Consider the following 27951-nt stretch of genomic DNA (forward strand, 5'->3'; position numbering starts at 1 on the left):
GAATCAAATAAATTCATGATTTAACTGGATATCTACTTCAATAGTAACTTGTGAATACAAAACAATAAGAGCATTCTGTGGCACCGGCGACTGTTTTAGTCATATCAAACCATACCATAGTAAGCATACCATAACGTTTATCATACAGAATTCGTTCGAAACCCTCACTGAAACGTGACCTGCGTTTCGGTGGCGAAGAATCGAAACTTTCTAAGTGTCGGCGGACCGAAATAGTGCATCTATGCAAAACACGGCAATCGCTCTGCTGGAGTCGGCGTCGGCGTTCGAGAGAGCCGTGCTGGAATGTGAGCATCTGGAGGCGTCTGAGCACGGCGGGTTCCGGTGAGAACGTTGGCGCGGCAGCGGCATGGAGGAGCGGGGCCCCCCCGACGTGCCGTTGATCGTGACGCCTCCGTGCGGCGGCGGCGGCGGCGGCGCGCTCACCACGTCGCGGCGCGCCGCCTCCGCCCGCGGCTCGCGCGACGACGGCCCGCCGTCCACCTGGCGCTCGTCGGTGCGCGTCCGCGACACCGGTTTCCGCGGCTCCCGCAAGAGCGTCGTTCGCCTCGAACCGCCCTGTAACGGCCTCAACGGGCTCCCCGCCATCGGCAAGGAGGTAAACATTTATCTCTTTGCCTAAATCGTTTACGTGTATTGGTTGAAATTTTAATCTGTCGAATATCCAACGATTACGTATGAAATTGCTCATTCGTTCTTAGAACTGATAGGTAGTTCCTAAACCAGACCAATGTGCACTGGGTTGATATAAAATACGCATTGTATAGAAAACGAAACAACGGTCGATCGGGTTCTTTTATACGAGCACCCCGCAATATCCTGAGCTACTAAATATTATAGCACACGCAGTGTGAGCGTCCGCGGTCGGTGTGCGCGGGTGAATGATTTATATAGTTCGCATCTCACTGACCTTTAACACTTCGTGCCTCTACCATGGAATCCAGGGCAATCCCAGCGACCAACTTGTTAGCTCATTAATTATTCATTCTACTTGTCCAACTTATCGCCGGTATATTTCATATTTAATTACCACTAAATTCGTTTTCATCAACCGCAATATTCGCAATTCAATTTAATAAAGTCACCCCATTCAAAAATGCATAAGTTTAATTAATGTGTTTGTAAACGTCATTTTACATGTATCATTGATTATTGCGGTAAATTAATGTAGCCCTTAAATTACCAACTAAATTGTATAACACTTTATATATTGTTTTTGGAAAAACAACTCAACATAAGTCTCTAAAACTTTCAAAGCGGTAATAAGCCAGCCGAACAAAACAAGGTAAAAAACAAACACTTCGGTTCGGTCAACAAATCATAAAAATTTGAACGTAAACATCACTTGAAATGCAATTTGACTACGTTCCGTAAAAATATTTTGGGTGCCTTGTTTTCACGCAGTTGGTTTTTAATTTATTTATGTTTTCATTTTCGAGCGGACCGAAGTAATAACTGCACTGCGCCGGCTTAATTTTACATGTGAATAATTCACTTACTTTATACGTGGTTTTCATCTCTTTTTACAATTTCTTATGTTCGCCTGCAAATTACAGTTCGTCCGGAAATAATACAACTGAAAAGTTTATTAAGTTTCATTAACTTCAGTTTATTTCTCATGGGTACGCATGTAAGTTGCATTACGAAGTATGTGTGTGTATCTGTACTATGTTATGAATTCTCCCCAAAAATGGGCTAAGCACAAAATTACTAATAGATACTTAAATACTACTCAGCTACTCATAGTAGCAGACGTTTATTTCAGTGCCTGAAAATAATTGAAGACAATGTGGTGCCTTATCAAACAAATCACTAACCTTTCACAACTCTTTATTTAATCGCAAACAAAAACATACCTACCTATCTTAGATCAAAGGAATTTTAATATACAAAATCTTATGTATTATCTATCACATCAATGGTATTTAGATATTGTATCATTACCGTCTAGGATGTAAAGGATTAGTCTATGGGAACTAGGTATTTATTTATGTTTACCCCATGGAAAAGTTATAATATGAGCTCATTCAGCTTCGTAATTATGACGCGCATTGAATTTATCGTTATCGCATACGTGTGCATATACTAAATGTCTTTAATCAACCTTAAACAAAATAATACCTGTTTAATCTAATGGACATGGCGCACAATTTTTGTTGAAGATGCCAAAAAAAACTACAAAAAATTAGAATGAATACTGTATTTTTATTTTTTTGATATCTTTAAAAATGACTGAAATATTCAAGCTCAAAGTGCGCTCTTCCGCTCGGAGCGATTTTCCGCGCGGATTTTGAAAATGTGACGTAGTAACATGAAAAGCAGCATGCAAGATATTATCTGTGTACAATGGTTAGAATGGTTAGTAGGGGAGCCGAAGCGGGGATTTCGGGACTTACTAAAGAGTGGCAGACTAACATACAAGGAAATACTTTGTACCTGGTTGATTACCTCTAAGTATGAATTTTTGATATAAAACGGCATTAGTTCTTATGCCTCTCACCCAAAAAATACCTCAATTAAGCCCAAATTTGAGACCGCAGCTAAACTTTGAGTGACGATGGAAACTAGCCTAGATGGAGGTCACATGAAATTGAACTTCTGCTTCTTCATTGATAAAGACTTATCATTTACCATACCTTATCATTTTGTATTCCATTTTCAAGTCACTTTTTTTTCGCTTACTGTTTAAACAAAACGTGGGATTTTTTGAATCTCAGGTCTTTTGAACGCACATCTGAACGATGTTGTCAAAAACCTTTTTTAAGGCGGGTTTTTTTCAATAAGGCGGGCGCGCGCGCGGCTATAAACGAGGTCACAAAATTCGGAAAGAACATAGCGAAATCTATTTATTCACCAATTTTCAAAAATTCCGGAAAACTTTTTAAGTAAAATTAACAAATAACTGGACTATTTACTCGTTATTGAGCACAGCGACACAAACTTGGTTATTTTTCCAGAAAATTTATATTTAAGTGCATAAATGTAAAAATGGCTTCATAGTGCACAAAATTGGCGATAGGTGGCATAATAATGGTTACTTTTATAGCGCATAGTTTGAAATGTGATTGAACGATGACAACTAACAACAGTTGTCAGTTAGGTAAAATTTTATTTTAGTTGGAAAAAGACAAAAAGTGGTAAATGGGTTAACGTGCGGGGGCTGCAAAATCATGTTGTGACGTCACGCGCGAATATTGGAAATTTTTGAAAATTTTAAAAAGTCCGTAAACTTCTCGAGGCTCTATCTTCGGTAATACTGGATGGATTGAGGTGAAATAAAAACTAGTGTAATGTGTGTGATCTAAACTTTAAAATAAGTCATAATTTAACTTAATATTACAACTTATGCGTGTTGTCCATTCTGCATTATCTACTTTAAAATGAATGACGAGCGATGACAGTGTAGATTCCGATAAAAATACGAAACGGAAACCAAAAACCTTCATTTACCTACCTACTTGGTTTTCGAGTTAAAAAACTGAAAAACTGCTACTAATAATTACGAGTAACTTATCGCATTCCGTCCCGATAATTCAACATGAGAAAAAAGTTAAATATGTTAATGAAATTCCGTTGATTTTGACTCAAAAATTTTCCGAATGAGGAAAACACCTTATATTATCCTCATTAGTAATTAAATTAAATCTGTTACCTACTACGGCGACCGTACTGAGTTTATATTGAGCTGAGTGATGTGATGATGATAATGAAATCTCGAACATTAGCATCATAATCATCATCATCATTTCAGCCATAGGACGTCCACTGCTGAACATAATAGGCCTCTCCCAATAATGATTTCTACAAAGGCCGGTTGGTAGAACATTAGCATGCCGGAAAACTGTCTATGTAAGAGAAAAAGTCGGTTAACTAGGGTAGGGCTTCAGGTACCAGCGAATCGAGACACAATACAAGTCAATTGTTACCGCGGTCTCATACGACCACCACGAGTTAACAACAAATAGGTACACCACGAGCCCATTCTGATTATCTTCTCATAAGTAAACCTATGAATTCTATAAAACATTGCAGACACCTACTTTATTAATCATTGCCTAATCTTCATGACATTTTCTGATTTTCTCCACTCAATATGATTGTACATTTTTGGTGTTTACGACCTTATAGATTGCAATTTTATTCAATCATCATGACTTTGATTAGTGTAATATACGACTTTATCACGTGTGATAAACGTAGATAAGATGATAAATTTTAATCCAAGGCTGTTTATGTTTAAGTAGGCACTTGGGTGTATTAGTTTTATCCTACAAAATATATCAATGACTTACCCTAAAGTCATCTCTGTGTCTTACGGGTCAGTAGTCTCTACTACTATCTGCCTGTTTATAGGAATATCAAAAAAAACTATCGTAGGGAAGTTTTTATGTACAGTTTTCATTAATTCATAGACTGGTGACTAGATTCATGACTTTTGATCATGATCGAGCAATCTTGAATAAGTGATTTCAAAATTTGCGACCATACAATTTAAATTTTACTTGCGGTCATTGCCTCCGATGCGGCGCGTTGCTGTCGCCTGTCAGCCAGGTTATTGAACTGAGCTTTGTTTTGTCTTTGTCGCCTAAAACTAAACCTTCCTTTTGTAGGTATTTATGTAATTTAACTACTCCAGTTAGGTATATGAAGTTACTCTATTTTTTATCAAATAGTCGCCGTACCAAGTATTATTATGTCCTTGACTTTACCACAAATAGGCATGAACAAATGTCGTTAATAATGTTATATTCTTCATATTATCAGGCCTGTTCATCTCCGCGAGTTTACATCGAAAACAAAACACGCACGATGGCCCACCTACAGGATACTATTCGACAAGGCCTCACATACGAGCGAACATTGACTCACGCACGCGTATTCTTGTGTATGATGGAAGAAAATAAAGAAAATTGTGTACTAAATACTGTGCAGTATTTAACTGCCTAAATAATAATAAAAACACAGAATGTACTTTTTTAAGTTGCCTCAAGACACTGAGAGGTAAATAAGTAGTTAATATTATTCATGATAATTCATGCTAAATCATGTATTTCCTCCGCCATTTTCCGCAGTTTGGCACCTCACGTCACATCATTTTACCGAAGTCAGCCCTATAGCTTCGGTGCAGTGCCGATCACTGACGTTTGTCAACAAAATGGTGCTTGACTCTTGAGACAGGCTAAATTACACCATATTGTTAATGACATTGAGCATAATTTTTTTTAAATACCTTCGCGAAGTAAAACTTCTGTACGTAGTACCAGTAGTAGTAGTACTTATTATTATTCTGTGATATTATTCATATTTTTCTTCGAAATAGGTATCATGTATTAAATTCGAATATTAGTAATTTGGGACTACGAGAGTTATTAATGAAAATAAGTTATTACCACATTTTTATACGTATTTTTTATACAATTTCATTAAAGTACGAAAAATCTACGAAGAGTTCTGACACTCATTACGACTTTGTTAGTCCTTAAAGTTTTACGAAAATTCAGCTACAGTCAATGACGACACACCATTACACGATAATATTTACTTTCTTTCGATTAAATCCGCAATAACACAACAAAATTGTACATTTACACCACACAAGCAAAATTCAGCATAGCATGTATAGGAATTATAGTGAAAAGAGGCTATTTTTGTCCACAGGTACTGTCATTGGGCGCGACGGGGCCCAAGGGGACTACGCAGCCATCACACCCCTGCACTATCCTCCACCATTCTCCTTACAAGGTAAGTGAATTACCACTACAGTGGAGACTCAATTATGCTACTTACTTAAGGGACAAAGGTGTAGGAAAATGGATTTGTTTGGATAAATCAGACTAATATATCACGTCCAAATGTGAGGAATGTTAATGACTTTGAATAAAATTCTGATTGCCTACTGCGTAGAGTCTACTGTTGTCTGATTCTAGAAAGAGAGAGAGCTTAGGTCTCTTGAGTAATTACGTATATCTAATTTGGTTTTCAAAAATTCAATGTAAAGTAAAAACGATTCATGTTTTTATATATTTTAGAAATAAGCGTATTCTGTCACAAAGAATAAAACAAAGCGCAAGCAAAGCGTTATATAAAATATTAATAGTCTAGCTTGGCACAAATATTTGTAGCGTCTGACATGCAATAAATTTTATAGAGAAACCAAGCGCAATGCGTAATTTAGGTCGAAAGACAGACAGTCGTACCATTTTGTTGGCAACTGCCACCGAAAACTTTCACGCTACAGTGAATAAGTATTCGCCAAAGCCTCTACTTGCCGTGGTCCCATAAAGATCCCCACCCAGTCTCATATTACGGAGGCAAAAAGTTCGTCTGTATACATATAGGGTGTTAACACCCTTGACGAAGCTTGGAATTACGTTTTCTGCGCGTGAAAGCAAGTTGTATTATGTCCGATTTTTAGAAACTTTGGTTACATACATTTTCTAAGTATTTATTTTAATATCCCTAATACATACAATTACCTAATTACCATAATCAAAGTAATAGACTTACTTATTATTATCATTTTCATCAATTAAGTAGTATCATTTGAATTGAAATAATCCAATATTAATTATCATGTTTCTATATCGTAGTCGTTTTATTCCCATTTGGGAGTACCAATTTATTTATCAATTTAGCTCATCGACAATTTATCAATGACATAAAAGTAGAACTTCCCACTTTCACTGACGACAATTTAATCTTCGACATAGTAATATACTTAATATGATACTTAACTTGCCCTAAATAATGATGATGTGAAGCATTAAAGTTATAAAGTATTCTAAATGTAAACACTTTTCATCGTATCGTAAGAGTTCTGAGTATTAAAATTATAACAACTACCTACTTTATTTAGGACAGAACGTGATTATAATTTATGACAAGGTCAGTCCAATTTAGCCAAGATCCGATACCATATAAACAATATTTTTAGTACGAGTATCATGACTAATGTAGATTGAATACCTAATATCTAACCGAATACTCGTACATATAGATGTGTCAGTATTTTAAGCTTCAATCAATACTTCATACTATTAAAACGGCGGACGAAAACCATATGAAATATTCACGCATCATTTTGCAGCAGTTGTATCTTAATATGTTGACCCGAAGTGGTAGTAGGGCAAGCTATTTGGGACGTGTATAAGCGCCCTAGAAAAGGCCTAAGTACTGAATAAAAGCTTTGCCTTTAGCTGCTGCTCAAATCCTCAGTCGGCATCAATTAGGCACCGACGAGTGGCTGATACGATTGGCATAATTACCGCGGTACGGGAATTCAACGATGAAGCCGTCTGACTCAAATTCGAATGGTTTTTGCCTTTCTTCATTGACTATTAAACCGCAATGATATTGGCAACAAGATTATACGATAAGGCAGTTTACATAAATTAAGAAGGAGTTCGATAATTACCAGCCAAGTAAAAAAGGTTGATGACTGTTTTCACTTTATACTTTCTTTTTATATGATGTCAGGCATAGTTTTTGAGGAGACTTGATTTGTCTTATCTAATTGTTATATTGAATTAAATAATAAAACTCTACTGTTTTACGGCAGTTGTATAATAAATTATTAGCCTGTTAACTAAGCCAAATAATGATAACATGGTATTATGGCCTTGGAGACTCGACGCGATACGATAATTAAGTCATCATTATAAAGCGTAAACAAAAAAATGCGATAAGAAGACGGCATTCAAAAACCAAGTTGATTATACTTCATTATTATCTAAATATCAAGGAAAATCCTGATGGATATTAATTAAAAAAATTGTTTAAGCGCGTCAATTGCATTTGATAGTGCAACACTGAGTACAGTCGTACTTGTGTTAAATTAATAGGCTAACTTTATGTATCAGGATTCAGGATTACGGGCTAATTTGATATTTTCATAAATTAACGAAAAAATATTATTATAGGTAACCTGGTTTAAATAAATTAAATGAAACCATCAATCGAGCTTGTAGGATTTATTTTATTATTTATCAATAATCAAATTCAGAACTTAAATATTCAACTGTAATGTTTGCTCATGAACGCTTCAAACTCGATACTTATTTCCCAATTCCATAAAATTCAACACTTAGAAAGTGTCATTTTTAAAAAAAATATGTAGTTGAAACAAACCACAGCTAATTTTCATAGTGGACTGTACTATGCGATAAACATGTCAGTCAATTTGACAACCTTTGTCGGAAACATAATTCAATGAAAATATTGTCCGAACCCTTAGTATTTCTCTTCGACAAATACTTTAACACATTGTGAACCACTTTTCTTTCACGACTATAAAAAGAGTTTTACAATTTAATTCACAAAATCAATTGCGCACTTTTAAAATAAATTTTGTTTACACTTTGACAGCAATAGACTGACATGCAAGGTGACATTCAATGAAGTTTTCAGTTACTGTTGCCATTAAAAGAAATTAGTACCATTAGTTTTCCGCAACATGGCGAGGGTCTTTATGTTCCTGGTCAGGCTCTCAGTCAGGCTATACATCCTATATTTACTGTGCCGTCAAATTCAAAAAAACCAACATAAGCAATACAATTTCTCTACTCAATCTCTCTTGACTTCTTTCAAAATAAAATAAATAAATTAGAGACTATATGTAGAGTTAATTATTCCAGATGTCACTATTTCCACGAGGGTGTTCAATCATACGAATCATGTCCGTCCCGTGTCTGTGAGGATTTCCTTAACTCTGTGGTGCAATCCCTAATTAAGGAGAGTACGGGCGTTAGTAATAAAGCTGGATATGTCCAGTGTCCACCGCCTTATGGTTACCTACTTATGTAAGGGAGAGTCTGCTAATTTGGACCAGTTTTTTTCAATCCCATTTTACACATAGTTTTCTTTTGTTTTTGCTAATGTCCATGGTATATAATGAAAGATACATTATTCAACTTACTATTTCATAAGTATTAATTAACATGATTGTTGTATATTTAGCACAAATCAACAAAGTACGAGTTCAGAGCTTCGGTCCAATTTAGCCAACCGGTTGGATAATTTGTACCACAGGGTTACTAAATTGAATTTCAATTAATTTCAAGCCTATAAAAAAACCATGGCAAAATATTATACGATACATTCTTAACAAATTAGGAAACGAAAAGGAACAGTAGTTAATAACATAGACAATCGATATTGTTTTACACGTTATCACGATTTTGAGTACAAGTTTTGTGATTCCAATTATCGTAACGCACACTTGTACCTAATCTACTTTGCCAGTCTTTTCCTTTCATTTATTGTTAGTCAAACATAACTACGCTATTATAACTTCAAAATATGATTTACTAAAAAAAATTTCAAAATCCTTTGGTAAAGTTCCATACAACTTGGTGTGGTACAATTTAGCCGACTAGGTGATAGTGCTTTTAAAAAATTGGTAAAAATTATAGCTTATAAATACCGAAAAATGTTTCAAATAATTGTAATCCACACTAATTTACGCTTCTAAATAATATATTAGAAACACCCTGTGATTAAATTTAACAAAATTACAAACTAAACATGTATTGTCAAAAGTTACTTGAAAACAATGAAAAAATACTTTTTAAAATAAAACACACGTTATTGTTGTCACGGCAAAAACCACATGGCCGATATTAATTTATTTTAGTTGTGTATCGCTGAGTGTTGCAATTACAGACATTCAATAAATACTTTACGAAATATGAGGGTGGTACAATTTACCCGGCGGTACAATATACCGAACTCTCCTATGTATTCAGAGGGAACAATTTTGTTAGGATAAATGTCGTGTTTTGTTTGTATTTTATATCCATAAAATACAAACAAAACACGACATTTAACCGCCTCTGTGGTCTAGTGGTAAGACCACCTGCTTCAGACGCAGAGGTCCCGGGTTCGATTCCCAGTGGGGGCAGATTTTTCTGTTCGGTTTGGTTGGTGGTAGGGCTTGTTCTAAGTCCGCCTGGCTAGCTACCACCATCTTACCTAAGTCTGTCGCCATAACAACAGTGTTAACAGCATTGTTGTGATCCGGCAGTTAGAGGTAAGATAGCCAGTTCCTCCGTGGTTGAGGATTCCGGGTGAAGCTCGCTTCCACCTTCGGCCTGATCGTCACTTACCATCAGGTGAGATACAGGCCAAGAGCTTCCTCGTTGTGTATAAAAAAAAAAAAAATATATCAGCAAAGAATATCATTTTTTTTTCAACTCGTTATTTAGGAATTTAGGCATGGCTATGGTGCATTTTTGATACCATTTACGTGTAATACAAAGTAAATTCGAATATCACTACATACCTAGTATAAAAATAAAACAAAGTGGCTTTCCTCTGTCTGATGTATGCTTAGATCTATCGAATTACGCAACGGATTTTGATGCGGTTTTTTAATAGATCTATAGAATTACTCAAGATGAAGGTATAAAACACACATATTATAGAAGAGAAAAGCCGAGAAATTCCATTGCAACCGTGCGAAGCCGGGGCAGGCCGCTAGTAATCTATATATATAAAAGAAAGTCGTGTTAGTTACTTCGCTTATAACTCAAGAACGGCTGAACCGATTTAGCTGAAAATTGTCAGGGAGGTAGTTTAGAGCCAGGAGAAGGACATAGGATACTTTTTATCCCGTTCGAAATAAAAAAGTCTGCTTATTTATTGCCATTAAGGCGGAACAAAGTTCGCCGGGTCAGCTAGTATTATATAAATCATATATTTCCATGAATAATTATAACAACTGTGGCCTCACCTTAGCCATTCAAGGTCTACTGTTACCACTTTAGTTCACCCCGTCTCACTTGATACTTCACGGCTGGTCATACTTACCCATAGTTTTGCCAATCCAAGGATTACCGCAATATTTTAAATCTATAGATCTGCGATTATTTTTTATTTAGATCGTAATAATATTTTATCGTGTGAACATTTATTCTAAGCTAGCTTTCCGCCCGCAGTTTTGATTCGAATTCGATTTTTTCCCGCCGTAAAAACCATCCTTGGACTTCAATGAACATTAAAAATAATTAATTGGTAAAATTGGTCCAGGCGTTGTTGTTGAGTTATGCGCTTACCAACACATTTTGCGATAAATTTTTATATTATAGATTAACATTTAAAGAAGTTAAAGACGCGTCCAATTTTTATACAAAAAATATTAGCTGGGTTTCACTTCACGAAAAATATTTCCCTTATAACATTGTTGCCCTTCTTTTTACCCGACTACGTGAAAATTTGTCTTCGTTTCGGAAGCGCCAAGGCAATATTAAAATAAAAGACTGCGCGAATCCAATTTTATTCTGTGTGACGTGCGTTGTATTTTTATACATTTTCGTAGTAGTATTATTGTACTTATTTAATTCGAGTACATAAATGGCAGGCGGCAGTTTCAACTGTATAGAAAAACTTCCCAAATCGCGTTTTGTTATTTCAAAACTAAGTACCGCCTGATATATTCTAAGATTGTATTTTTTCTATCATCATTTGTTTATGTAGGTACTTAAGAATTATACAACAAACAAATAAGAAATTGATTGGGTGTTAATATTACTATTTTCATTATTTCAAAGTTAATATTTCAACAACAAATCCTGTAACAGCCTTCAGCATTTTGCAAATCCAAGTTTCGAAACGTAATTCAGTCCTACATACAAATTATAACTTTAGTTTCCAATACACACATATTTTTCAGCCCATACTTGCAAATTGATTGTACGTTGTTAGAGCTATTAATAATATTTAACTCGTTTGCTGCCATTTTCAAGTTTCTGTAAGTAAATTACTTTGGTGTAGCCCACACTGCCGTATGTCGCAATGACCTGATTTTAGTTGAACACGCAAAAGCGCAAAATACTTTCATTCCACACGCCACATCTTTGCCCCGCTCCGCAAAGGGATTCGGATGTGAAGCATGTACCCTTAATTAGGAACGCTATTTAAACAATCAAATTACATGCTTAATAAGGCAGGGCAATCTTCTAAAAGATTGTCGACGAATTAGGAAGTTAATCACCATGCTGCTTAGAAACAATTACACGTAATCTTAATTTGTAAGTTGTGACAATCTTTGCAGACTCATTTAAGTTTTCTTTATAGGTATCTAGTTACCAGTAATAAAGAAAAAATAGTGTTGGCAACGTCATATTTTGTGGCAGGGACGGACGGAATAGAATCGCATAGAGCCTATTTTTGTTTTTAGTTACGTCTAGTCTATCTTATTTTTTGATTAAAAAGGAAAATTTTTGTTAACTGTCAATAATTATATTGCCGAGCCAGTCTCTTGTGTTTTTCGTAGTTTCTTTTCACCCTCACTCTGATAAAAGTTCACATTAGGTCTAGAATTTAAGCTATATTTATGCCTAGGTATAAATGGACAAATCTGTTTCAAGATTATGTTAAACTAGCTTTCCGCCCGCGGCTTCGCCCGCGTGGAATTTTGTCTGTCACAGAAAAACGTTATCGCGCGCGTCCCTGTTTCAAAAACCGGGATAAAAACTATCCTATGTTCTTTCCCGGGACTCAAACTATCTCTATGCCAAATTTCATCAAAATCGGTTGCGAGGTTTAAGCGGGAAAGCGTAACAGACAGACAGACAGACAGACAGACAGACAGACAGACAGACAGAGTTACTTTCGCATTTATAATATTAGTTGGGATAGGCAATCAAGATCGAGATTGATTATTCGCTATAAGTTAATTTCCTACTTATTGTTCCCCAATATTATTAATCGTCAGTCTGCTCATTTTGTATTAGATTGATTAGATACTAAAATTATGTGGATTATTAGGTTATGCTTCGTACATTGGAATTTCAAACTTTTATTTCTATATCTATCTATCTAATCGCTTTGTACGAAGTCCGTAGTAATGTTGCTGAAGACTTATGTATTCAGATCATAGTTGTAATAGGTGATAACATAATAAAGTATCAATGTGAAATGCGATTAAAGATCATTTAAACGCTATGCATAAAAACTTGTGATGTACCTACTTACATTAGTAGCAGGAAAAACCGTCTTGGAAAACTCCAAAAGGTTTTCTTAATGAATGATGGTTAGATAGGGACATTTCTGTTTGTTTCCAGGCCGCTTGGGATTGGTTGATCTTGATCCTGGTGATCTACACCGCGATATTCACACCGTACGTCGCCGCCTTCCAACTCAATGAGCCGGACTTCGACAAGCGCTCGCGCAGCTTCGGCGAGGATCCCATCGTCGTCATTGATATGATAGGTAAGTTTTTCTTACATTTTCGTACGTATACGTAGACTGTTGAATCTTGCATCATATTTAGTTACTTACGAACAAAAGTAAAGAATGTTGCGATTGAATGAAGAACTTCAAAATCATAAAATATAGTAGCAAACTGCAAAATCAACTGATAGTACTGATCTGATACCTATGTAAAATCATGAAATTAGATGCACGTTTTACATCTTTTCAATCATTTGTTCTTATATACGTAACCTGAAGGCTCTCCTGCAACTCTGTGCTATTATTATTTCAGTCGACGTGACCTTCATAATCGATATCCTGATAAACTTCCGGACGACGTACGTGAACGCGGCCGACGAGGTGGAGTCGGACCCCGCTAAGATCGCCATGCACTACCTGCGCGGCTGGTTCCTCATCGACCTCGTGGCCGCCATCCCCTTCGACCTGCTCCTCTTCGGCACCGACACCGACGAAGTGAGCGCCTTTACTCACACCACCCCGCCGACCCCCCTCATCTCACCTTATACACATCCAACTCTAGATATAGACAAAAAATTTTAACGCCTAACTTTAGATTCAATAGCCACCAGACGATCACTTGTCCGAATGAGAAGTTATAACTCATATCCCGATTATTCCAAAAATATTCACACTTAAATTACAAATTCAAATGCAAGACTGCATAGAGGCCATATAGTACAATAAGATTAGGCGACGAAGCACGAGTAGAAGGGTAAAATAGGTCGTAAGTAACGGCACGAAGTAGGTCAAGCTAGGGGTGGACGATGACCATTATAAAAATAACAATGAGGCTCTTTTCCAATCTGATTCGTCGGGATAAATGTTCAACATCCATTTCGGACAAATGTAGCTCTGGACATTTAATAGTGATCACGTAACTACACTAACTAGTGGAATGCAACTATTGCAACTCACATTTAAATCAGGTTATCGCAATTAAATAATGTCACTTCAAGGCCCCGCGTTTTACCATAAATACAAATTAGCTAAATATTTATTATTTTCTTATTCAAAATTATCAACCAGTAAAATTGACTTCACTTCACTCTCTTTCGTTACTCACATTACTTTTGTTAAATTTTGAATTAATTATTATTGATTATTCAATTAATAATTATTTTTTCGAAATCAGTGTACCTACTCCTGTTGTTTTGTTGTTTCCTTTAATAATTTCGGTATGGAGAGCCCAAAGGTGGGTGCGTATTGAATCTTTTATACCATTTCTTGTTACAGCAGGGGCTGGAAAATGATGAGGTATACCATCTTTGTGAACTATTTTTATGTTGCTGCCACTCGATTTTCTTACATTTTAGTTGACATGATTTTATTGATTAATTTCCACTAGCCATTTTCAATCCACCTAAGCGAATGCGTTAATGGAAGATAATGACGCTTCCCATAAGCAAAATGTTATCTCATCTTCAACCCTACACCGAGCGATCATCAACGAGCCCACTGCTGCTCACGAGCTTGCCGCCGGCGTTCCTTGCCCGAGATAACTGTTAGCCTTGTGGACCGTAGTCAGACCCTAGACTGTCGTCATAATTACCGATAGGACTATGCGTAGCTCCATAATACCTAGCCAAACACTTACGAGTAGCTTATGAAACTTGATTATGGTGGTAACGATCGCCGTCAGCTGCCAAGGTGACCCCTAGAGGACCTTCACCTTTTATTTACGACATAGTATACGTATAATAGGTATACTCGTATCTTAGCTTATGTTAATTACTTTCTTATGCTTCAAAAAACTACAAGAAGTATTATTTAGAGGAATGTAACGATAATGTTTAACTTGAATGAGTACTGTTGGAATGTATCCAATATAGAGTATGAAGATTTTACCTAGGTATGTTAGTATTAGAAAAAATAACAAAGGCGGAACATTTCATTGGCTTCTCATAGCAAAAGTGCAAAATTCACGAAATGCACATAGCTTGTTTAGCAAATACGCTCACACTTCCCAGACGTAATTGAGTAAGTACCTATAACTCAACGGGTATAAAAGCCTGTCCTCACAACATGGTACACCAGTTGGCACGAGTTATGTCGAATCTAGACAATGATATAGATATTACTTGTACTTAAAGCACCCACCTTACATCAGCCAATGACTGATCCATTTTTGTATCGACCAAAACTTACACCCACCTATGTTTTTTTCATTACCTACCGAAGTAATTTATGTTAGTCGCAAATTAGCACTACTTTATTTTATCACACTGTCCAATGAAACTGTTACATCATTTTTATTTTTTATTGGAGACTAAAAATTATCTTTGGTTGTTTTTATTTTATTATTGAAATAAATTATCTCAAACTGTTTATTTTTTGTTTTACTCATCATCTAACCCCAACCAGTTTACATCATAAACCTACAAATATTAATAAAAATGTATTGTATTATCACGATTGATCCAATCGTGCACTGTACAGAACTGCATCTGTAAATTTTAATTTTATAAATAGTCATATTGGGTACTGATTTTTTAAGTGCCGTTTCTAATTACTCATATGGGAGCAAGCATACTTGTATAATCCACTGTCCACACCATAATTATAAGGGCAAGAAAATTATTTTAACCGACATAGCAAGCGTTTTAGTATCACATAAACTGTGATATTTATCTGAGCATGAACTTATCTAAGTGGTTTTATTATATTAATCCTTTCTAAGCATTGCGACGACAGTATTTTAGTGCCTACTTACTTATTATATTGGTATTAAAAGTAGTAATGTAAACATTTTACTTATTTAGAGCTCTTGGTGAGTTTTAGTATAGTTTAAATATCAAATAGATTTTTAGTAGTCTACCTCGGCAACCATTTACGATTGCGTTTCTTTGTGCTCTATACATACATGTTAGAAACTTTAACGCCTTTGAGTTGAAAAGTGAAATATGGGAAAGTTTGGATATCTTCTTACTTTAATTTTTTTAAGTAGCAATATGGTGTCCATTACATGTCAGAACTTTGATTTCTGGGCTAAAGACGAACGATATTAAGGTCAGGGCAATGAACAAAATGTATCTGCTGTTAAATATTTTGCCATCCTATGCTTTAAACCCTGTATGCCAATAGCAACATCTTTAATTATAAATGAATTCATCAACGCACCTGTTTAACAGCTACTTTAGATTTGTTACAGTAGAAACATATACCATTGCATTCTTATCATAGCAATATTAGAATGTGGTTTGTTTCAATCAGAGTGCAAGTTTCTGATCATGCCTGAATTTTACATAAAAATCATAGAAAGGAATATCAACTACAAAGTAGTAATATCGCTGTTCACGATCTCACTTCTTCTTGATGAAGATAAATTCAGCATAACTTTGGAATAAAACGTCATCCAGCTCGTCTTTCTGTATGAGTAATATAAAAAATCAGTTCCAGTCATTATATGAAAAAAAGCTTCTACCCATAAAATTAAATGGATTCCGAGGTTTTTAAACTTATTTTGAAGTGTTACCTATTTGACTAAATCTTGTTGAAAATGGGTTCTGGCTGAAATAACAAAGTTTCATTCGATAATTTTAAACTTTTACTATTATATTTATAAATTACAAACTGTATTTTGTAGAAATTGATGGGTGACGAATACAAAGTGTTAGGTAAATGGATATATGAGCCGACACTTTAGGCCATGTTCACATATGCATAATGCATATAAATGGTATGGTGAAGTCAGAAAATTGATATCATTATTTTAACTATTATAATTTTCGTACAAATCTGGTTTTATAAATTTTATTTTGTATGAACATTTAAAAAATTAAAATGATGATATCAAGTTTCTGACTTCACCATACCATTTGTATGCATAATAATATGTTAACATGGGCTAGTGTCGGCTCATATACCCATTGACCTAGCACCCTGTATAATAAATCTTCCTCAAATAATTTCATAATAAGTCTTACTTATCTGTTCAAATCGTTTCGAAGCCTTGAAATTATAGAGATTAAAATGGTTTCTTGCCTGACTCTCGTTACACAGGTTAGCCTTATACGAGAGCGGCACATATCTTGTAATTGTAAAGTGTTTATTTAATAAAAGTATTTTCATTTTCTTGGAGTAACATATTTATATTATTAATTAATATTTAGGTAGGCCTACTTTTCACCCAGAGCCCATTTATTTGACTGTTAAAAATCATTAATATCAATAAGTAAGTAGGAAAATACTGAACCGTAGGAGGTATTTTCACCACAGTAACCAAAATTATGTATTTAGAAATAGGTAGCTTCGTATAATATTTTAATAAATTACCACAGTTTAGTTAATAAGGATACAAATGCAGTTGAGTGCTGGAATGAAAATATATAGAAGTAGGTATGTATTATACTTGTGACACTACCACTTTTCCCTTATTTAAAAAAACCTCTAATTATCTACCTCTAGGTCAACATTTGCTCCATACCTACATTTTGAACTTTTCAAAAATGTACCTACTACAATCAGGTAATATATTAAAACAAATCATGAATTGATTGGCTTTTGCACAGTGTGGTTACAAATTTTTTCACCCTATCTATTTGTGATCGCCTAAAATTCTTACAAATACTTATTATAACCAGCATATCTTTAGCTCAATATTTCCACAAATGTAACAGCCCCCATGTTTAAATCACTATCCTAACAAGAAGCTACTCTTAACAAAATTATAAAAGACCAGTTTAGAATTTACTTACAATTATATGCACCGCATTCTGTAACGAAGCCAGCTAATATTATAGTTTTCAAATAATCGCTTGTAATACCTACTGCAAAGTATATCTCAGTTTGGTTGAGCTCTAAAGCATATTCATAGGCAACTTTTGCTTAGTTAGCGTGGTTTTCGCTATGAGGCCTCGTTGATGCTATTTAGTATAAGCGAACGAATCATAAGCTTGATTTGCGGCTAAATTACGTTGCTGCTAGTGTCGGCGGAGTCTGAGCGGTGCTTGTGGTGGTTGCAGACGACGACGCTCATCGGGCTGTTGAAGACTGCGCGCCTGTTGCGGCTCGTGCGAGTCGCGCGCAAAATTGACAGATACTCCGAATATGGCACTGCCGTCCTACTTCTTCTAATGGCCACGTTTGTGCTTATTGCACACTGGCTGGCTTGTTTATGGTAAGCTTCATTGGCCAATCATCTCAACACCTATCTTACCATACCATCGTATTGTTCTGCCTAATCTACAATGAAAGTATTTATGCACAGGTATGCTATTGGGAGCTGGGAGCGACCTCAGCTTCACGCTCCGATCGGTTGGCTGGATGCACTCGCGAACGACGTTCAAGCCTCGTACGACAACTCTACTGGTCCATCGATGAGGTATGTATCAATTAACTAAAAATAAAGTATTGCATTAAAGGATTTTAATTAGAGTGACACAAATGTAATAATCTCTACTATTTCATTATTACAGGTCCCGCTACATCACTGCTCTATATTTTACATGCACTTCCCTAACGAGCGTTGGTTTCGGCAACGTGGCTCCAAACACAGACATGGAAAAAGGATTTACGATATTTGTCATGCTTGTTGGATGTTAGTATTTTATAATGTTAATAACTCAAATGTTACTAATAATATCCACCACTGTACACGTCACATAATACTCGTTTGTTCTTCTTCTAATCAATGTTCAATTTGTTTGCAGCTCTCATGTACGCTAGTATCTTCGGTAATGTTTCGGCGATAATACAACGACTTTATTCAGGAACAGCTAGATACCACACCCAAATTCTTCGAGTACGGGAATTCATCCGGTTTCACCAGGTACAATATTTCTTAAATAAACATATCGGTATTATCTCAGAGTTTCTATTAATTGTATTTTTATATTACAGATCGCTAATCCACTTCGTCAAAGGTTAGAAGAATATTTTCAACACGCGTGGAGTTACACGAACGGGATAGATACGTCTAGTTTATTGAAAGGTTTTCCGGAATGTCTACAAGCTGATATCTGTCTTCATCTCAACCGTAACCTCCTTGCGAACTGTTCTGCCTTCGAGGGTGCTAGTCCAGGCTGTTTGAGGTAAGCCCCAGCGACTTCAACCAATACGCTTAACATTTTAGTCAATTTTATCTATTGCTTGTTTAGTATAAAATTAAATTTCATATCTACTTCAAACCGGGACTTATGAAGTTATTAGCTACTTAGTGATGCATTTGTTCATCAAAACATTAATTCTACCTCACTTCTTTTCAGAGCTCTGTCCCTGAGATTCAAAACCACGCACGCACCCCCTGGGGAAACCCTAGTCCATCGGGGCGATGTTCTTACTTCCTTGTACTTTATATCAAGAGGCTCAATAGAAATTCTAAAAGATGACATCGTCATGGCTATTCTTGGTAAGCATTGTTTCTTGTTTACTCGCATGTTAACCCAAGTGCATACCTAATTCCTTCATAAACATGTTATAATTTTAACTAACAGATAACTTTAATGTGATTTGGGTGTGGAAGGTTGTAATTAAAGAACTCTCAACAATAACAATAATCAGTTCAAATAATAAATAGTACACAAAGCTTGTACCATCGGCATTCTATACAACAACAACGTCATTAGAGGTGGTTGTTTGTACTATACAATAAATTGAGTCAACAAATTTAAATCCCACCTCTGGGAACCACTACAACTCCTAAATAACCAGCCCCCCTAGAGAAAGTATCATCAGAAGCAGCCCCCCTAGATGAACTAGCTTCATGTTACGAAATTCACGAAGCGTAACTATTTCATAAAAGTCGGAGCGAAGCGTTTTCAGAATTAAAACAGTCACGAATGTTTTTTTCCCTGATTTTAAAGAAGAAGAATAAATCTTAACCCTATCAGTATTATAAAACTGATCATTTCTGCAAACTACAGGCAAGGACGACATATTCGGCGAGAACCCGTGCATATACCCGACCGTCGGGCGCAGCAACTGCCGCGTGCGCGCGCTCACGTACTGTGATCTGCACCGCGTGCATAGAGATGACCTGCTCGACGTGCTAGACTTCTACCCCGAGTTCCGCTCCTCCTTCGTCAACAATCTGGAGATCACCTACGTCATGCGGGACGTAAGTAACCACTTTTTGATCGAATCGAAAATCGAATCCGTCAAAACTCCATACAAAAAAGGGGCTATTCGACCACTTTTCGACTGGTTTGCGATTATAATTTGCACTTTGTCTAGACCCACTGATTTCATTATTTAGTTTTATATTATAGAAGTTTGGTAACTTATTTTTTGTTAGCTTAAAAACAGTTAGTTTGGGACACAAAATAAAATTAACATAAAGTTTTAACAAATCATTCATTAACTGATAAATAAATACATAAGGCTTTAAAATTAAATAATGCTACCCGGCATTAAGTCCGCCACTGTACTAGAGTACTCTTCTGTGCAAAAGTTTAAATAAATAAAAAATAAATAAAATAAATGAATGTAAAGGAATAAATCTTTGCATGTGTATGATAATTTCATTTCGTAGCAGCCGTATAGGTGCTACGACGGCTACCAACACCGTACGCTACGAGCGCTACGACCAACTACAGCAAAAATCGTAGCAGGACCCGCTTGCTACGGCCGTCGTAGTTTAAAATAAATCACCTACATTTTTTTGTATTATTTATTTTTGTTTTTATTCTAATCTCTATAATTTAATGGATTTTATCGATATTAGGTACTCCTTAGTATAGATCTAAATTTAAATTAAATGCACAGGAGGAGCTGTGCGGTATAGAGCCGAAGCGGCGCATGCGCTACGAGAACCCGAGTGACGCGCGTTTGCTGCGCGAGGCCTATGCGCGCACCACGCGCCGCCCGCACACAGAAACCTTCGCCGAAAAAGTGGTACGTATCATCCCACTTATTACCTTTAGAGCAGTGAAACCCAAAGTGGCCTACATACCCCAGGGTATGAATGCGTTCTCCAAAGGGTCTACTCTAGATACAAAGTGCACAAATTGGGGAGGTCTGATGGAATGAAGATAGGATGACTTACTTCTTACAAATAAAATATACACCATACGATAATTTAATCAGTCCTCACTATAATTAAAAAATAAAAATTAATAAGTGACATTTCAAAAAGACGCCTTTTTTTCAGGATTCCCAATGCAGCGATGATGATACAGAGTCCCCCGCCAGTAGAGGAATTTTAGAGTTCTCCACCGACAAGGCGGGCCAGGACGTCACTCCTCTCAACTTCAATTTCAGTAAACAAAGATCGACCACTCTTAACTCAATCACGGGTAAGTATAACTAATATCATCATGGAATGTAAGAATAAATACCTACCTTCTTACCTATCTATAATTTTCCTACAGTTTAACATACACCACAGATGCCCCATTCCAAGTATAGTTTGAAAACCGTCGCATGTGATTCAAATTGGGCATCGTCGTGTCTGTTATGGTTGAATAGAGTAGCTACACATAGATGTGGATGGAGCTATGTGCAAATCCCTTTTAAATAATAATTTTAACATTCTTCTTTCTTTATTCAGTTCTGGTAACTTTCTTCTGTACATTTTGAATTACCTATGGAGAACAAAATATTTTTCCAAATTTCAGCCTTTCCTAAATTTTGTTTATGCACATTTTACAAAAAGTAATGAAATATGCTGTTTGTTATCTTTGTAACTACCTACATAATAAAGTTAGTAAGTGTTAAAATGTGTTTAAAAAACAGTTTACGAATTCTCTTTTCTTCTTTCTGTTAAATGGTGCATAAAAATTACATCCGGCAATAACTATTGATTCAATCTGTAAATTCAAAAATGCGTAAATTTACACAGACAGTAATTTTATTTGTTTTAAAGCAGCATGTGGTACGCTTGTTGTTTTCCGTATTTATTTACTCCTTTTTGTTGGTGACGAGGGCGCGGTAGACGGGGCGCGGTGTGTTTGGTATTGTGGTTTTATTGCAAACGTCAAATAACTTGGTCGCGCTATATTCCGCCCCCGCCCCGCCCCCGCCGCCCCGCTCTGAGCGCGGCCCTTGTGTGCAGGCATGCTAGCGCAACTTAAACGGAGCTTCCCAGACCTCTACCATCATAAAACACACCAGCCGCTGCACAACAAATATTGTAAGTATGCATACGTCTTATTAGTGCATGTTTCAACCGATACTAATTCTTGTGAAATGATGAATAGGTACTCCCGCATTGAATACATTAAACGCAGAATTAGTTAAACGATGTACAATAACACGACAATAGAGTGTCTATTTCTTGTAAATAACGAGCACTGATGGCCTGAATTATTGAGTTTGAAATGAATGGGGATGAAGGTGCACATTGTGAGGTGGTTTCAGCGCAATCGACTCCTCAAACGTACCGCGGCCGCGCGGCGGTGCGGCGGCAGTCGTCGGTGGGCCCGCTGCACGACACGTCGCCGCTGACGGGCGGCGCGGGCGAGCCGGCCGTCAGCACGCCGGCGCACAGCGCCACGCTGCCCGTGTCCAGCCTCAGCACCAACCCCAGGTAGCGATGGCCGTTATTCATTATAATCGGTTATTTAACGAGTGATCATTCGTTATCCAGAAACGCCTAAACTAAAGTCCGGTCGCCGAGCACGTAGAATTTCGTCCAATGACCCCAAGCTACTCATCCTTTTTGCTTTTAGAGCGTTGTGTGTAAAAGCAAAAAGGATGAGTGTGAACTACGTTAAAAAAATAACTAGTTGTGGAAACGTTATTCTTGATCTAAAAACCGTTGTATGTCAGAAACCCATAACGACATGTTTAAACCCCAGCTCGTACTACACGAACGCGTCGCCCAGCCCGCCGGCCGCGCCCGCGCCGGTGCACGTGTCCTGCGACGACATCTTGGCGCCGGCGCCGGCCGCCGCCAGGCCGCCGTCGTCCCGCTCCGCGCCGCACTCCGCCGTCAACCTTCACCAGACTGGCCGTCCAGCAGCACTCGCTTTCTCTAATGAAAGAACCCAAAATGCTGCACCGGTGGGTATTGGCGATAAGATTTAGTTTATAACTTTCCATTAGGAAATTGTATTTAAATATAATTGATCTGAGCAATCTGCAGCTATGTCCAGGTGTGATTGTGGTCAAATACCTGCCTTATTATGCATAAAAAATCTCCGAAAATAATACGTTAAAAGTAACTCTACAAACTGAAAACTGAACCTAGGTAAAAAAAGAGATAAATCGCTCCAAAGTTCATAAGAAGAAGGCCCGTGACGTCAAGTCGTGCTTATAAGTGTAGCACTTTGTGACGTCACGCGGAACTTCAACGCATAATAACTGCGTAATTACTTGTTTGATTGACAAATAAAAATCCTACGTGTCCAATATTTTTTGATAATGTAATTGACGGACTAAAAGTTTTTTTAGGAAACTAGCCTACTGTTTTTCTCGATTCTGACAATGATATTAAAAGCAACATGTTTTCTTTAGGATACAATATCCCCCCAATACCAGAACGTGGGCCAGGCGGCGTCGGCGGCGTCGGTGGCGACGGTGCTGACGCGGTTAGAGGAGCTGAGCCGGCGCGTGGCCGTGCTGGAGAGCGGGCTGACGGCCGACGTGCGCCGAATCCTGCAACTGCTGCAAGCGCGCGAGCCGCACCACGCGCAGGCGCACACGCCGTCGCAGCCGCTGCCCAAGGCCTCGCTGTCCGTGCCCCACACGAACGATGTGAGTTTGCTTTGAGATCTGTATTACAAACACGGTCGGCGTCGGTGGCGACGGCTATCACGCGGCTGGAGGAGCTGAGCCGTCGCGTGGCCGTGCTGGAGAGCGGACTGACAGCCGACGTGCACCGCATCCTGCAGCTGCTGCAAGCGCGCGAGCCGCACCACGCGCAGGCGCACACGCCGTCGCAGCCGCTGCCCAAGGCCTCGCTGTCCGTGCCGCATACGAACGATGTGAGTTTGCTTTGAGATCTGTATTACAAACACGGTCGGCGTCGGTGGCGACGGCTCTCACGCGGCTGGAGGAGCTGAGCCGGCGCGTGGCCGTGCTGGAGAGCGGGCTGACGGCCGACGTGCGCCGAATCCTGCAGCTGCTGCAAGCGCGCGAGGTGCACCACGCGCAGGCGCACACGCCGTCGCAGCCGCTGCCCAAGGCCTCGCTGTCCGTGCCGCATACGAACGATGTGAGTTTGCATTGAGATCTGCATTACAAAAACGGCCAAAACCCGGTTCAATCTCAGCCATAGGTTCTATCTTGTGATAGATCTAATATTGAAGGGTGGATTCGACCAAATAAGAGTAAGTAATAATCATGCTAATATTATAAATGCGAAAGTTTGTGTGGATGTTTGTTGCTCTTTCACGCAAAAACTACTGAACGGATTTTGTTGAAACTTCACAGTATTATTGTTTATAACCCAGAATAACATAGGCTATAATTTATGACGATATGTGACAAACTAAATTTCACGCGGGTGAAGCCGCGGGCAAAAGCTAGCTAGTCTCAGAAGAAATCGTCAGTTTTGACATATTTCCCATACTGAAACTATCAATGTGTCAGTTATACCAGTACAAAGTGCAAATTATAATCGCAAACCAGTCGAAAAGTGGTCGAAAAGCCCCTTTTTTCTATGGAGTTTTGACGGATTCGATTTTCGATTCGATCAAAAAGTGCGTTTTGTCTAGGGGGGCAGGAGTTATTCTCGGATAAAAGTTTGGTCGAATCGGGCCTTAATCAACCAATGTAAAGCCTCCAATCAATGCTTGAAATTAAATTGAGTTGAAACTTCTTGCGGTAATACGAACGAATCTAAAAGTAACTTCTGTAGCAATCTGCGGTAACAGTTCTAGTCTGGCGCAGCTTACTCGTAAGAGCCGGCTGGTTGATATTGTGGCTTCATTCATTGTAATTCATGTAGGCAAAGCTTAAATCTTTATGGTTGACTTTAATGAGTTGTTGTTGCGATGTTTCATACCCAGAACCAATGGGAGTGGAGCTGGAACGGCGACCGCGAGCGCGAGTGCTTTACACACGCTTCTAATCCCAAACTAAGCAAAGCTTGTACTATGGGTACTAGACGGCGGATATAAACATACTTAAATACTTTTTTTTGGAAATACATACATATTTTACATAGTACACATAATATTCACATCATTATATTTATAAAGTCCTAATAATAATTGTAGAATAATAGAATATTTTTTTATTGTCGATTTTGAGTAGAAATTACACAAAACACTTACAGTTATGCAGAGCGTTGTACCCTGGCACAGGCAATCATACGCCTAAAAGGAGGCTTCTGCCCGTTTTCACCATCAATTTCTAATTTTTAAGTGACCCCTATGAAAACAAAATTCCTGTTATGTGTTACCAATAGGGGTCACTTAAAAATTAGGGATTGATAGTGAAAACGGGCATTCGTCTATTAGTATTTAAGTAAGCCTTTATAAAGAAACTAGCGGCCGCCCGCGACTTCGTACGCGTGGATCCCGTTTTACCCCCTTCCCGCTTTTATGTTGAAATTTTTCCTGAATTTTCTTTGCTATAAACCTCACGGAGCCCGAGACCTTTCCAATGAATGCAAAACCGTGGAAATCGGTTCGTGCGTTCTGGAGTTATAGCCTCAGGGAGGAAAACCCGATTTATTTTTATATAGTAGATAAAGATTTTTATTTTTTATTTTTGATGTTTCATACCCAGAACCAATGGGAGTGGAGCTGGAACGGCGACCGCGAGCGCGAGCGCGGCGGGCGCGGCGGGCGCGGCGAGCGCGGCGAACGCACGCCCGGCGTGCAGCGCTCCGCGTCCGAGCCGCACGCGCCGCTGCCGCCCGCCCTGCCGCCGCCCCCGCACTCGCACTCCTTCTACAGGTACCACAGAATAAGTAATAGTACAGGTACAGAAGGATTACTCCGCAAGACGATTTAAATAAATGCGAGTCTTGCTACGACGCGATACAGCGGAATTCAGCTCGCACAGCACTACGTACCTACAATTTTATTCACCTACAAGTTTTGTCTCTTTCTATCGCGTGCCTCTGAACTCTTCTTACGCTGTTAGGGTTGCTGTCTAGTGAAAAAATATTATTCTACTTATTTGTAATGAGGTACGTATGTAGGTAAGTATGCATTCATTATGGAAAACCTTGGGAGAGGCCTTTGTCCAGCAGTGACGCATTCTGAGCAGTAGTCATAGTAGGTTAGGTTCCTATACTATCCTAAGAATTATAAATTGATTACCCACTTGGCCAACATACCTTTCAGCATCTTTGGAAAGCGAAAAAAAAAGATGATTCCGGTAGATTACTTTTCGAATTTAAACACCCGAACGCCGCACAATATTTCTTTCTCTTTATGTCCATTTTGAAATAAAACTTCGATCATAGAATTATCATACTACAATGCACGCCATCGTACTGACGAGCGCACGCGTGACACTCGACTGATATAATACCCGCCGGCGGGGCGCTTCGCTGTAGGTAATTATCGGATGTTCCGCGCGGAGTGAGCCAGGCCTGCAGGTACGCAACGCAACTATAGTCCGGTCGCCGAGCACGTACAATAGGGTATTTGACACCACCAATCAATTGACGTACTTTTTAAAACTGTCAAAACGACACTCTCCCATAGATTTTGTACGGCAATACTAGCATGTGACGTCACAATTCTATCAACTCAATGAAACTACTTTTTTCAATTTATAATGCAACCAAAAATCGTAATTTACAGGTAATTAAAAATTAATTAAGTTTTTAAGACCAGAAACAAGTGTCTTTTTAAAAAAGTTGTGGTTTAGAATTATTGGCGAATGGTGTCAAATACCCAATTTCGTCCAATGATCCCAAGCTACCCATCCTTATCGCTCGCGCTTAATCATACAACGTGCTCTTCTTGATTTCCTGGAACCCTAGGGTATTAATAAGACCACTTCAAAGAATGGAGAGGCATTAAATTTTTTGTTAAATTCAAAAAAAAAATTCAGCTTATTTTTTATACGAAATTATTTAAAAACTTTATTTTTCACTGAAATAATTCATAATTTACATACACTTATCAATAAAAAAAGTCTGCACAAAAAGCCTAGGTGACAATTAAAAAAAAACTAGATTGATGATTCCACAATATCTTGAAAAATATGCTTTTAGAAACACATATTCCTAAGACTCTTTAACTAGTTTTTATTTATAGAATATACCCCTAAAATTTCCGGAAAACAAAAGGAGCACGTTGTATAGCTGTCGCAACTGTGCGACGGGCGGCCGCAGTGAGTGCGAGCGCAACAGCAATATAATTACGAGCGAGCGATAAGGATGGGTAGCTTGGGGTCATTGGACTAAATTCTACGTTCTTGGTGACCGGACTTTACCCACATTTACACGGTAGACATGGCAATTAATTAAAAAGACGACACAAAGTAAAAGACTTCAACGCGTTAGAACTAATGTTTTCAAAAGCTTTATTTTTTCATAATAGCACAAAAGGGACACCATGGAACTCGATCACTATCGCCAATTAACATCAGCAATCCAAAAAAGTTTCCACCGAGTTTGCATTACATATTATAAAAATGTGCTTTTGCGAAAACAGGTAGTGTGAGGCAGGCGAGACGAGCGCACCCCGCTCCCGACGCTCGACGCGCTCGCTCGCCGAGTCCACGTCGTGCGGCTCGCTAGCGGGCGGCGGTGGCGGCGGCGGCGGCGGCGGCGGCGAAGGCGGCGGAGGCGGTGGCAGCGGCGGCGTGGCGCCGGTGCCCGCCGGCGGCACGAGGCCCGCGCGTCGCCCGCGCTTCCACTTCTGCCAGCGCATCACG

General features: G+C 38.2%; 1 protein-coding gene across 1 annotated transcript; it reads left to right on the top strand.

Annotated features, from left to right (window-relative positions):
* Positions 1-281: 281 nt before the first annotated feature.
* Positions 282-27809, top strand: LOC114352750 (potassium voltage-gated channel seizure). Its single transcript, XM_028304458.1, has 19 exons — positions 282-616; positions 5677-5760; positions 13080-13227; positions 13502-13683; positions 18192-18346; positions 18437-18550; positions 18645-18766; positions 18879-18997; positions 19069-19259; positions 19434-19576; positions 20091-20284; positions 20932-21060; positions 21317-21461; positions 22220-22297; positions 22525-22693; positions 22965-23169; positions 23623-23862; positions 25843-26012; positions 27729-27809. Exons 1-19 carry the CDS (start codon positions 368-370, stop codon positions 27730-27732), a joined length of 2841 nt encoding a protein of 946 aa, XP_028160259.1. The 5' UTR covers positions 282-367; the 3' UTR covers positions 27733-27809.
* Positions 27810-27951: the final 142 nt, after the last annotated feature.

Source organism: Ostrinia furnacalis, unplaced genomic scaffold (genome assembly GCF_004193835.3).
Source record: "Ostrinia furnacalis isolate ACB-3 unplaced genomic scaffold, ASM419383v2 OfSCF1435, whole genome shotgun sequence".
NCBI lineage: Eukaryota > Metazoa > Arthropoda > Insecta > Lepidoptera > Crambidae > Ostrinia > Ostrinia furnacalis.